Source organism: Cutaneotrichosporon cavernicola (assembly GCF_030864355.1).
Source record: "Cutaneotrichosporon cavernicola HIS019 DNA, chromosome: 2".
NCBI classification, from domain to species: domain Eukaryota; kingdom Fungi; phylum Basidiomycota; class Tremellomycetes; order Trichosporonales; family Trichosporonaceae; genus Cutaneotrichosporon; species Cutaneotrichosporon cavernicola.
Window position 1 is genome coordinate 2,709,544 of NC_083394.1, and position 13,869 is coordinate 2,723,412.

Sequence of the window (13,869 nt, forward strand, 5' to 3'; positions counted from 1 at the left end):
TCCGATTTGCCCAAGCCTGAGAGCCAAGGTGCCAGGATGCGGTCGTGGACAGGATGGACGTGTTGTACATGATGACTAGTGTTTGGTTGCATGCACCGTTGAAGGGTTGATTGGGTGATGAGTGAGGTGGCCAAGGCGGCCAAGTGGTCAAGAGGTACCTAAGAGTACGCAGCAGCAGAAGCCAAAGGCCTGGCCAACTCGATCCAGCTAGCCAGCTGGTCAAGCTGAACGGTGATTGTGATTCGAGTGTTGGAGGCAGTGAAAGTGATGACGAAAGGCTGATATCACCAAGCACAATGCACAACGCACAACGCGCAACAAACCGTTGAACCGTACGCAAGGCTAATCCAGGATCCAGGGTCAGGTCTCCAGCTGATCCACACATTATGCGCAAAAAGGAGGGATTATTCAAATAGTTGGAGGATGGCCGAATGGCCCAAGGCCCAGATCATGAAAGGCTACCGATGCTTCCCCGCTTAACAACCTTGGGTCACCCTGGCGCTGATAGCACCCTGGAGAGCCCTACACACGTACACCCACCTCACCTCTATCGGTAGTTACCTCCCTCCGTTACCCCTTATAGGCGTACAGGCGTACAGGCGCACAGTATCGTTTGTTATAGGCAGGTACTAGGCATACTATGTAATATAGGTAGCAGAAGCGAGCGAGTGACGGGTCTCTAGGCTCTAGCTCTAGGCTACTAGGGGTTTCCTTTATGATGTTGCCGCCATAGCAACCATCACCCACAACCCACCACCACCACCGTACAACCATCAACCCACCACCACCGTACAATCATCTACCCTTCAACCCATCAACTCATCAAACCCATCAATTCACATTCTCATTGTCAACTATCATAGCAATTACTCCACCTCCCATCTCTCATCTCACATCTCACATCTCTATCACACTGTCTCCTCACTCGGGCCCTTCCTCTCCAACCTTCTTTCTCCCCCCCCCCCTCCCAACCCCAACACTCCTCAGCCTCTTTCATTCTACATTCCGCCAACCGCACAGCTCACCACCGCCCTCGCCCAATTCAATCCCCTCATTATACAGACCTCGCCACCACCACCACCCTTCATCCTTCATCTTTCATCTTTCGGCACTTGACTTCTCCGTCTTCTAGCACGTCAACGCCTGTCCTGGCCCAACACCCACCCCTGTCGTGCGGCCCTTACTACCGCCGCTGCTCCCACGAGCCCGGCGCACACAACAACCTTCACCACTGGACGCCCGCGTGGGAAGTACTCACAGCAGCACCCTGCGCCGCCACCTGGATCTCAGCGTCGTGCACACCTCCAGTCCTCCCCGACTAGATTTTTCTCGTCGGCGTCACGCCTCGTCTCTCGTCCAACCTCGCCACGTCGAGCCCGTCATCTGTCCGTGTAACTGCCCAGAGGGGCCAGCAGGATTCCTCTTCCGCTCTGCCACTCTTCCCTCTCCTTCGCTCCCTTGTCCCCTGCGCACGACACCGCTACGACAAGGACTCTGGCTCTCCTTTAGCTTGATCGTCAGCCAGTGATACCACGTCCTTTGGCTTGCCACCAACGGCTACCACGACCTGGGATTCGTTGGACCAACAAGACCAGACCCGGACCGCCTTTCACCCTTTGCTCCCTCCTCTCCACTCAACACCCACCCCGGGTCCGTGCAGCGCCTAACGACCGGCGCACAGTGCTCGCCTGCATCAGCATCTTCTTGTTCACTCAACCCCCTCGCGGTACACACCATTCACTGGACGAATGTCGCGCGATGGCCACCAGACACGCTCCCACTTTAGCCGTGTCCCAGAGCGTGGCGCTGGTGACGCCTGTCTCCGCGTCGACGATGACCTCGGGACGGAGTCGTCCAGTCGGCGCAAGGCAACGACAAGGTCCGCTGGTTATCGCCAACCCCGACGATTCTGATAATGAGGACGAACCCTCCCCGACCCATGTTTCTCCTCTGCGTGTTTCTCCAGTCCGTCCCTCCGCCGCTGGCGGCGCTTCGAAGTCGTCAGACTCATCGAACCTGGACCGCAACTGTACTCCAGTGACAGAACCAGTTCCAATCGTAGTCCCGAACGCGGCCAGCACCTCATCCGGCTCGTTGCCTTCACCAGGAAACGCCTACCCCACAACCACCTTGATACCGAACGGCCACAGCCCCGCGCCTTCGTCAGGATCGCCCAACGCTACTCGGCAGATAGCACTGCCTCAACCTCCGTATAGCTCTCCACCACTACTTTCCGGTGGCGGTGAACCACATCGCGGCATCCCACCGCCGCCGCCACCGCAGCCTGAGCGGCACCGAATGATGGTCGGACGTCGCGCCCAATCGAGCCCGACTGACCAGACGTCAACGCTCTCAGTGTATATGGACCCCCGGCGGCCGTCTGGATTTGAAGGGCCGACACCGACGTCGCCGGGCCGAGCGCTCCCGACTATCCCAACGTATCCCATAAGATCACAAACTGTACCATCCCCGACCTACACCTCCGCCAATGCCGACCACCCCCCTCCCTACGACCCATCACCTCCTGTGTCGACTCCTTCCATTGTATCGCCCCCTGTAACGAGGAGTACCGCATCAAACTCGTCTTCGAGCCTTCACAGCATGGATGGCAACCGGGTTGGCAGTCCGGACGACTCCAGGCTTGGTTCAACAGGTGGCAACAGACAGCGGTCTGGCTCGGTCCAACGCGCTCGACTGCAAGCTACCACCAATAACGAGCAGTTTGTTGTCGTTGACATCACGGGCATTCACACGAGTGAGGGCATTCGGGAGCGGCTCTTTTCCAAGTTGCATTTCCGTGAAGAAGACTACCAGTTATTGTCTATCTTCCAGACGGACATTGGAGAGCAGCCAAACAGGAACGCCCTCACCAACCAGGATCTCCTCCAGTTGTGCCAGCAGCACGGTAACGCTAACGGTACCCTCAAATTTCTCGTGGTGCCCGACAACATTCCCTCAACGAGGACCATGGTTGGGGCGCTGCCAGACCACAACACCCGTCACCCTGTTCTTTATCCCATCGTAACGGATATCACCGTTCCCCCATATTCTGTCGCTGGCCATCGCTCGAACAGCAGTAGCATGAGTGGCCCGTCTGAGCCAATGGACCGAGGCACCGGCAGCCGCACAAGCATCACGAGCGTCGACGATGCTAACATGGTTCGGACGCGGGGAACGCTGGGTTCGTCCAGCTCACACTCGCCGCCCATGACAGACCCAGTATCCACGTCCGCTGCGCATCACCCGTTGATCGTGCCTCCTCTCCACCATGGCTCGAGGTCATTGTCGTCGCCGAACGTGCACACCATCGATCCGCTGGCAGACGATGACGAGGGCACTTACCGACCAGTTCCCGCGGCTACCCCGGCGGCAAGGTCGTCACGGGCGGGCCCGTCGTCTTCTTACTCTGCGGGGCCCTCCGATGCCGACACGCAAGCGATTGCCACTTTGGCTGGGATCACGGATGACATGGACGCGGCGACAAAGGCGACGGTCTTGATGCTCTATTTGCAGGACCAGGAGGCCGAACAGCAAGCGAGGGCTCAACGCCTTGCACGTGAAGAGGCCGACGAGCGACTTGCCATGCAGGAGCAAGAAAGCGAGCGTGAGGTCTGGCAGTTATTGCAGCTGCGCCACCAGCAGCAAGAACAGCAGCAGCAGCTAGTTCAGCAGCAGGTACAAGCCGCATCGCAGCAGCAACAGGAGCAGGAGCTGGCCCAGCAGCAAGGACAGGCAGTATCGCAGCAAACAAATGTAAGTGCTCTCCGCTCGTCTTTGTTGACGCGATGCAGTCGGATGCGTCCCAAGATCGAGAGACACAGTTCTACCGTGACCGTGCCCAGCGGCGTGATGCTTTCACCAACGCAGGATGTACCAACGACTCCCGGTCGCATGTATCAGAACTGGACCACGCAGCGCCTTCTTATCACCGCCGACAGTCCGAGCTGACCCGACCAACGCAAGCGCCCCACGCAACTCCCATCAGGACGAACACTGCGCCGTCTCCTATGTTGGGTAATGACCTATCGTCGAACAAATATCCACGCCCGCTTCGCCGGCACATGGGCCCCGTTATTCGGCGTGGCTCGCGCCCGCAGCCGCCATACATCTCAACCAAACAAGGACCGGCGTCTATGCCCGCCGGGACGGGTTCTGGACACTCTGGTATGCCGTTGACACCAATCACAGCGGAGCCGTCGGCTTACCATGGTGGCCGGTTCTCGGACCCCGACGCGGCATATCGCGGCATCCTTTCCTTCCCTTCTCCACAGCCCAACACCGCGTGGTCAGTCCCTGCACCTACAGTGTCACCATCTCGTGACCCGCCGCATCTGACCCAGTTCGGGGGGCGCAGCACAGCGCAATTTCAACATTTCGAGAACTACCGGGGTCGCACAGGTTCAGACTCTCGCATCGATAATCGCCATGTCCGCGACAACATGTATCCGAACCCCAGAAACGATAGGACGCTTCCCTTACGACCTCGGCATGGCACAATCGATTCGCCTTCTGATGTCGTATCGGGCAATGGTACGAACACCTCGGAATCCACCATCATTGCTCCTTCCCAGGGCGACTCGACGTACATGGCGGTGAACCACGATTTGCGCCAGTTCCACGACATCATTGACGGCCAAGGAGCAATCGCGGACCCCCAAGGACTGTTGCCTAGCAGCACGCAGGTGGGAAGCAACGAGGCCACGCTGTTCTTTACGCCGCCGGCCAAGCCAACGGACCTCGCTGGTATGAACCGCCGGACTAGTGGTGACCGTCAGTTGACGATCACCAATGCGGACGCTTCCTCAGATTCGGAGAGCGACACTGGAAGTATCCAGCGCGTCCAGGGCGCTCGTGCTCCAGAGAACGATTGGCACGTTCGCCCGGAACCCGAATCACTCTACGAGCACCTGCAAGAGTTCTTCCCACAGATCGACATTGACGCGCCATTTGTTGACCCGGCCGGTCTCTCGATGCCCAGCACCCCGTCGTCTGACTCTCCACGTAACACGAGCGAAACACAGCGCCCACCTCCGCCCCAACACCCCGCGCGGCAGCTCACAGCCTCAACGACGCAGAACGCAAAGGTCGACGAGGTGCACAGGAACCCAGTCCGGGGCGCAGTGCACGCAGGTTTCCAGGCTGTTACGAATGCGGCTGCTGCTGCCTTCAACAAGTCGGAGCACCGCCGCTCGATTCGTAACGTCGCCGACCTGCGCCGGCGGTCCATGCAGAAGCACAAGGTAGATGCTTGCCCTGTTGACCAAGGCAATCAGGTCGTCGCGGAAGGTGCGGTAGGGGTCCGGCGCAGCTCGAGCATGTGGGGTCACCGTGTAGTGGAGGTCACACAAAGCCAGATTCCACCCTCAATTCCCGAATCGCCATGCTCTGACGGTCGTCCTGGTGAGTGTGTTGATGTATCGGGTTTACTAACTGCAGTGACCTTGAACTGGGTCAGGGGCAGGATGATTGGCAAGGGCTCGTACGGCAGAGTGTACCTGGCACTGAATGCGACCACTGGCGACATGATGGCAGTCAAGCAGGTCGAGCAGGCTTCCCCAGATGACGGAACAGTAGACTCGCGGCAGAAGACCGTGATAGCCGCTCTGCAAAAGGAGATCACCCTTCTCAAGGACCTGTACCACACGAACATTGTCACATATCTCGGCTTTGAGACGAGCCTCGAGTACGTGTCCATTTTCCTCGAGTACGTCCCGGGCGGCACCATTGCTTCAATCTACCGGACACCCAACCAGGGCCGTTTCGAGGAGCAGCTGGTCCAGTTCTTTACCAGCCAGATCCTTCAAGGCCTCGCGTACCTGCACAACCGAGGCATCTGGCACCGCGACCTCAAGGGCGACAACATCCTTGTCGACGCCAACGGCGTGTGCAAGATTTCCGACTTTGGCATTTCGAGGCAGACAGCGAATGTGTACGACTCGTACGACAATGGCACAATGATGAAGGGTTCCATCTTCTGGATGGCACCCGAAGTCCTTCATTCGCAAGGCGAGCGCACTGGGAGCCGTAAGGACCCCGAAGGCGAGCGCACTGGGAGCCGTAAGGTGCCGGAAGGCGAGCGCACCTATAGCGGCAAGGTCGATATTTGGTCGCTGGGCTGCGTTGTCCTGGAGATGTTTACGGGAGCTCGCCCATGGAGCGAAGTGCAAGAACAGATGCAAGTCATCCTGAAGGTGAGTAATCTGCAGCCCAACGTACATGGCTGATTCCAGCTCTTTCACCAATGCAGGCCAAGCATCCCGAGTGATGTGCGTTTCTCCGCCCAGGCACTAAAGTTCCTGTTTGAGTGCTGCCTCGTGATCGACCCCAACGCCCGCCCCACCGCCGTTGAGCTTCTAGAGCATGAGTTCGTCACCGACCTGGACCCGACGTGGACCTTCCACGAATCGAGGATTGGCAAGGCTGTCGCACGGCGGCTTGACAAGGCACGCGCAGAAACGTCGATGAACAACACGAGCGGAAACTCTGGCATGGGATAGGCGCGCCACCCCACCGTAAACTAGTCACACCTATATTCCGCACACCAACGCCATGTCCCCATAGCCCGCGTCATAGATAGGATTGCGGGGCAACGCATGATGATTGCTTGGCATGTATTTCAATGCTTTGCTGTTGTGACGTGCGTAGGACAGGCCGGTGCGGAGACGGCGCGTTTCCGCTCTCTCCAGACTCCTGTCCAGATCAATCTCAACCTCAACCTCAACCTCAACCGCCGCCCAGGCTTCGATACCGTGATGCACTTGCTCACGGTCCATCTGATGTGACGCTAGTTGGTACACTTCTGCCCGGTTTATGGCGCATGGTGGGAACTTTGGCATGCCCATCTAGAAGCGTCTGCTACAGCACTGCTCAGATGTTCCCCCGCTCCCACGTGACTTGACAAGCGGGGGAGATAGAATGGAATCTGCAGGTTTCCATCGGTATGCATTGGCTTATCGTCCTCTACAGCGGTAACCCAGGCCGAGATAGCCAGCCGCTATCTCCAGACCCCTCGCAAACCTCCACCGCCGGCACTGCACTGAATCAATGTCAACATTACTACAGCTACAAGTCAAAAGGAACTAGCCACGCGACTCGTCAAAAGAAACTAGCCACGCGACTCGAACGCCCACAGCCCACGGCCAATGCGACCTGGCTCACGGCGGGGGAGGGCGACACTTGGCGCACTCCCGACCACCTCTTCGCGCTCGCGCTCAGCGCGCTCACGTTCCCACAGTCCCGTCGTTTTGGGTGATGGTGCGGGAGCGACGCGCTCGCGCTCAGTAACGCTCGTACTGGGAGGTCGCCCGTTCGCTGTCGCCGCACTTGTTGATGCGTTCGGAGACGTCGCTGGTACGCGACGCGCAAGCAAGAGGTCGCGCCGTTCGGCATCAGACCGGCTCTGTCTTCCTCGGTCGTACAGCCCATAGTCGGGACGCGGGGCCGGCGGCGCAGGGTCTGCTGGGATCGCCGAAGTCTGCTTGACGCGCGCGGCGCGCTCCTTGTCGCGCCGCTCCTTCTCCAGGCGGTCCCGTTGCGCCTCTTCTTCCAAGCGCTTAAACTCGCGTTGTCGTTGCCTCTCGCGCTCCTCGAACTCCCAGTCCTCGTTGCTGCGCCCGCCGCCATCCGCAGGGGCACTGACGGGCGCCGCGGCCGGAGCGGGTGTAGATGCCGCGGCTGCGGGCACAGCGGTCTCCATTTTGCCCTCGACAACGGTTATGAGCTTCTCCGTCTTGATCATCATGCTCTCCAGCCAACGTTTACCCTCGCGGAGCTGATTGAGGTGCTCGTCCAGCTCCCTCCGGCTCATGCTGTAGTGGCCGTAGGACGACGAGAGCGACGAGTTGCCGCCGACTGCACCGCCGTAGAAGCGAGAGACCCCGGTGTCACGCGTCGTCTCCGGTGATGGACGTCGCTGGGGGGAAAGCTGAGCTGGTTTTGGGGCCGAGCTTGCGGGCGAAGCACCGACAGATGAGCCAAGGTCGCGACGGCCGAAGCTGAAGCCGCCGCCGTACCGGCCAGCAGCAAGGCTGGACCATGGCGAGCCGATCGCCGAGTCACGTGGGTTCGGGCCGTAGATAGAATAGCGGGGAGTGAATGTGGGCGAGGCACTTGCGTTCGACCCAGTGCTTGCGTTCAACCGAGAAGCAGCCGTAGCAGGTGCAGGCGCTGAAGGACTAGCCGCGGCAGCGGCGCGATTCTCGGTTGTCTGCGCCAGGGGAGAGCGCGAGTAGCGCTCACGCGAGCGTTCACGCTCCTTCTCGCCGGCAAGACCTACCAACCCAAGGCTGTGGGCGCTGGGCAGGTGGTTGTCCTCGTCAGCCTTGCGTTTGACCCCACGGAGAACATCATCTTTCGAGTCGACGTCCATGCGGCTGGAACCAGGTTCCAAGCGCGCCGACCCCGACGCCGAAAGCTTGTCACGGCCAATCTCGGGAGAGACGCTCGCTGCAACCTTGGTCTGCGGAGCAATCGAGAGCAGTGTCTCCGCAGCAAGCTGGTGAGACGAAAGCTGCTGTTAGGGGGTGCATATGGTCATGCTCACCTCTCCATGGTCGCGCTCTTTGTCATCGCGTTCGCGACGGTCCTCGATCCACCACGGCTTCTTGCGCTCCGTGTTGGCGCCCGCTGTTGGGATGATGAGAGGCATGTTCTTGCGTCTTGGGTCCATGTCACGTTGGGCAGGGTTGTGAGCCCACGGCGAGCTCATCCCATACGGTCGTGCCTTATCGTCATACGGGTTGCTGTGCGGAACTGCGGCTGATGCTGAAGGCGCTGGTGGAGCACCCGCGGAGCCAGCGCGGCCTTGCGTAGCCGCTGTCGCAACGGCAGGTACGCGCTTGCGACGCTTGATAACAGTCTTTTTCATGGCGACCGGACGGGGAACGCCGTGGAGCTTGTGGTAGAGGCCACACGCGTTGCACTGGGGGCGACCTTCCTCATCGCGGCGCCACAGTGGAGTGGTGCTGGTACCACAGTTTCTGCAGCTCATTCCGACAGGTGTCGCAGCGAGCCCATTGCCGGCTGGGGTGCCACCAGCCTGCGGTGCAGGCTTGTCGGGAGCATCCGATTCAGGAGAATTTGGGTTTGTCTGCTTGCCATCAGCCGACAAGGCCGACTTGGTCCCTTGTGGCCCAGCCAAGGATCCCTGCTGCTGGCCAGCTACGCCACCAGCTGGAGGGTACCGGGCGTCGTTGTTGGCCGTCGACGACGGGCGAGAACCCATGGTCCCCATGAGGTTGAGGCCCCATGGATTGGGGCGCTCCGAGGGCCGGTCGGATGCCGGTGACGGTTTGACAGAAGGGCGTTCGACACCCTCTGCCGGGCCCGGAGCGCTTGTCGGTTGAGTTGCCAAGGTATTATTATAGGTTGGGCAGCCCTCGCAGGCCGCGTTGCCACCAGAGCCGTTGCAGCGGCCGTCTCCTGGACAAGATCCGGGCTTTGCGGGACCACAGGGCTCTGGAGGCGTACCGGGTCCAGCAGACCTCCTCTTCTTCGCAGCCGGCTCCTCGTCCTCCTTCTTAAGCTGGGCGGTGGACCTCCGAGACGTCCTGCGCTTCGGTTTATCCCCATTCTCCTCGGTTGCCGGCGTGCCGGGGCCAGAGTCGAACTCGTCCTTCGGCGCAGCTGAACCTGCACGCGACGCAGTTGCAGATGCAACTTCAGATGCAACCACCGGCGTACCCGCCGGGGGCGCCTCGGATTCTGGCGTGTCCTCGTCACCACCGCGTTCGTTCGACGCCCCGAAACCCGCGCCCCAGCGGCCACTCAACGGCTTCCTCCAGCTCATGCTGTTGTATCCGTTCGAGGCCGAAACAGGCCCGTTGGACGTGGTGGCGGACAAATTTTGGTGCGCCGTTGATGACAGAGGCACAGGAGGGGTGGACTTGGCTGGACACGAGTTGTCCACGTCGTCGTCTAACTCGTCTTCCTCCTCGTCGACCTGAGTAACAAGAGAGTCCCTGGTGCCCGAGACGCGTGAAGCTGCAAAGTGTTGATAACCGGCTAGTTGAGATGAGCGGGCGATAGGGGAGATTGGATTGGAGTGGCTGGCACGGGGAGAAACCTTTGCCGAGCTTGGCGACGCGGGTACTGTCGGGCTGTGAGCGGGTTGGTGAGGAGGGGAAGTCGCCGTGGGGGCGTTCGGCATATCGTCTGGGATCCGATCAGCGACTGTGGATGGGATGGATGGAGAGTTGCGGCTGACAGAAACGGGAGCAAGAGATCAAGATGGATGACACAGAGAGAGAGAGGGAGAGGAAGAGAGGCAGAGATGAGGCTTGGATGGATTTGGGATTGCTAGTCCGTGGTTGGCGGATAACGCAAGATAATCAGGGCACCCAACAAGCCAAAGCCCACAAGGCCAAATGCACCTAAAGGCAGGGCCCAAGACCAGAGCGCCCAGCAATCACCGAACCAAATCCACCACATGTACCAACAGAAACTTGCTAGACGCCGATCATCAAACTTGATAACAGCAGATATGACAATGGTGCCTCCAGCTCGTGTGCCGGGTGGTGGCGTGGTGGTTTGATGGGATCAAAAGCGCATCCGAGGTCTGTGACTGGGCTGGTCGGGATGGGTGGCGTTATCTGAGGACTCGCCCGAGCTTGTGCCCGAATCGAAACCGCGAGGCGCGGATTTCGGACTCGAAATGCTGTACGACGTGGATGGAAGTAGAGCCGATGCAGAAGAGCGCGGTGGCAAAGCCCAGGTGGGTGTGGAGAGATTGGTAGATTGGATGGATGGGCAGATCCAAGTGGGCAGACGACACGCAAAGGGAAGAAGGGCAGGACAAGACAAGATAGGTTATCAAAACGTACAGAGGAATTCCTTCCTTCCTTTGAATGCTTGTGTGCGCTTTGCGTGCGTGTGTGCGCGTGCGTTACGCGGTTTGGTAGACTTTGCGAGTGGCCGACAGTGTCGTGAAGGGTGGCTCGATGACGAAGAATATGATGGATGTTGAGAGAGGAATGATGGGCGGTGTGGTGTGGTGTGGTGTGGTGTGGTGTGGTGTGGTGTGGTGTGGTGCGGTGTGGTGTGGGAGGCCGGTGGGTAGACAAGAGTTTGAGTGGCAATTGCCGCGTGGGAGGATATGTTTAGATTGTAGATTGTTAAAGGGAGAATGGCGGATGGTGGATGGTTGATGGATGATGGATGATGTGGATGCCAAAAGATGGGTTGAGAGGGATGGAGGGAAGGAGGGAAGCTAGCAAGCAACAAGGAGGTTAGGAAGGAGAGATAATGGGAGGATGCGAGATGCAGATGAATCAAGCCAATCAATCAATTCCACTCAAAGACCTCGGCCACACCGCCGTTGCCTGGATTGCCCAAAGATCCAAACACCCTTAGGCCTGGAGGGGGGAGGATGAGAGGGGGGGGGGAAGGCGGGCTACGAGGGCCAGATCAACACACTCTCTCGGGTCGATTTCGGTTCCAAGCCCGGCAAACCTGCATTCTTTACAGTACAGCAAACTACCTTATGTGAATGTAACAGACGTCGTGGATAGCGGGATCTTGATTCATGTCGCAGTCTATTCTATTTTACAACAACTACGTAGATCATAGAGCGCCATCCATCAAATGGGTCTTAGTTTTTTCCCAAGTTGAGATATTGAATAGCCTTGGAGTTTGACAAGGAAAGGAAAGACTCTAGAACCCTGAACAGGCTACGTCTTAATCAGCGCCCACGATTAGATGCAACTAACACGCACAGGCCTCTATTCTAGCTGTCCTATCCTACAATCCACACGAACCATCCTCGTCTACAAATGCCGAGCAATGTCAATGCACACAACTGTACCGTACCTCTCTGTGCGTTGTCGTCTTACTCCTTGTCCAACCCCTCACCATGCTGAATGTCTCCGATGCATCATCCGGTCTGATCGCGGAGACACTGACCAGTACAGTTTAAGCGGTGCCGGGTCACGGTCATGGGCGTGATGTCAGCGCTCCCGCCTAATCGTAATCAGTGGCCGTGGTTGCGGCCGTGGCCTTCTGACATCGGTCCCGAGCCACCAATGCAATGTTCGGCGCTCCCCGCCTATCCCACCTAACATGGAGTCATACATCGATGCATAACAGAGTCAACCAGATCTCGAAAAGTCTTTTCGGCCACCACGTTCCGTCAACCCTCTGCTCTCTTGTCCTCCAGTTAGGCTCAGAGGGTGAAATGCAAAGTATCCTCATCGCGCACAAAGGTAAAAAGGTGCCACTCGCGGCATCTGGGCGGCGGTATGGGTGATCTAATCGCGATTGCCAATTTCCCTTGCCAGCTGTTTTCAAGGGAGTCGTAGCCAATCACGAGGCTGCTCTTGCCACTAAAAGTCCACAAGATGAGCCTACCGCTCCCTTATCCGATCACAAAAAATCCGTCACATTACTCAAACCCGCCACACACCGCTGATATGCCATATCGCCGGCCTCTGATCCTCTGAACCCTGAGTAAGTCAAGGCTGGGGCGTGCGGATGAGCTGCTATATCCGGTCCACTTTCATAACCCCCCCTCCCCCGGCCCTTGTCGTTGGCCGATGTGAGATTGTGAGCGGAACTGCGCATCCTCAAGCCCCGAGCATATGGGACATATACGCGGCCCTTGCAGACGAGCCGACTTGAGCAAAGTGTGTCAGAACGACTACGAATGGTTCACATACCCCTAAATCTTTTGGATCTCTTTGCCCTGCTATGATGGGCCAGATTGGCAAGGGTGGGTGACTGACCTTGCGCCCAATCACTTGGTGGGCTACGGAGTCAAGCGAACACAAACACGGAAACAGATCCCAATGTCACCCTCCTCATCCCCCATTCAGTCCCAGAAACCGTCAAGGCGACATCCCCCCTTGCTATCCCTCAGCGGTAGTCTCGCGTGAAACCGAGTGCTCAGTGTTATTCACATCGACGTGAACACTTCACAACTGCGACACTAGGCACTTGATCACTAGGCACAGACAGAAAAGACGGAGCGGAGGCAGATGAGATACCTCGGCCTGTGCTGATTGGCGCGTGACAAGGTAGCCAACTTTGTGCCTGGATTCGAAAGTAGCCCGAGCCGAGTGGTTGCCGAAACGTGCCGATCCCATCCGGACACAGCCGACGCCGTGCTCGGCGTGCAATGTCGAACACTGCTTGTCAATTCAATGAATCGAATCAGTTGAAAGGTAGCGACGGCATCTCGGTGTCGGACGGCAGATGAGAGGACAAGCTAACCTAAGTCTTGAAGCAGCTTGTTCTGCGCAAGTTCTCCGTCGCCAACAGCGCTGGGAAACATGAGGCCGATGACGGTGAGATGGAGGTGAAAGCTGATAACGATTACGATTCAGCACGCGATGCATCCACCCTCAGCTAACGTGGCGTTACGAAAGTGTGGAGCCTGGGTGGGCATACGGCGTCGGCCTCAACGTCTACAGCAAGACCGAAATAGTAGACGTCTGGCGCCTGGCGGCCATCGCATCTTGGGCTCAGGTTAATAGACTATCAGAACTGCCTTCTCCTGACCAAGAAACTGGAGGGAGTCCCATCGCATCCCACTGGGCAAATGCCCCGTTCTTGACTCTTGTGACGACGTGTCCGGCGGTGCGGCAGCGGCCTGGTCGCCGATACCTTCAAACATTGCGCCGAACCCCGATCGCAGACTGCCATTTTAAAGATCTCCCAGAAGCTAGCAAGATGATTTAAAGGCGTTGTCGTTGTTAGCGACGTTCCAACGGGATGTGACAGCGAACCCACTTACGCCATGCAGAGTATCCCAACATCGCGACGTGGCCCGACTTGATCTCCGAAATCCAAGTCAATGCTGGCCTGCATCCACTCACTCCGTTCGATCTTAGCAGTGACCAGATCGGGAGATAAGCAGATCGTACGGATCTCGACGGA

At 58.4% G+C, this 13,869-nt stretch overlaps 2 protein-coding genes across 2 annotated transcripts; one reads left to right on the forward strand and one right to left on the reverse strand.

The window, feature by feature from the left end:
* Nucleotides 1-1,758: 1,758 nt before the first annotated feature.
* On the forward strand, nt 1,759-6,497 carry BCK1 (uncharacterized protein; the record flags this gene model as incomplete). Its single annotated transcript, XM_060598131.1, has 4 exons — nt 1,759-3,604; nt 3,916-5,400; nt 5,437-6,191; nt 6,231-6,497. The coding sequence occupies 4 exons, from the start codon at nt 1,759-1,761 to the stop codon at nt 6,495-6,497; spliced, it is 4,353 nt and encodes a 1,450-aa protein (XP_060454955.1).
* A 608-nt stretch (nt 6,498-7,105) lies between these two features.
* On the reverse strand, nt 7,106-11,850 carry SFU1 (uncharacterized protein; the record flags this gene model as incomplete). Its single annotated transcript, XM_060598132.1, has 4 exons — nt 7,106-8,509; nt 8,543-10,152; nt 10,821-10,857; nt 11,848-11,850. 4 exons carry the CDS (start codon nt 11,848-11,850, stop codon nt 7,106-7,108), a joined length of 3,054 nt encoding a protein of 1,017 aa, XP_060454956.1.
* Between the last annotated feature and the right edge of the window lie 2,019 nt (nt 11,851-13,869).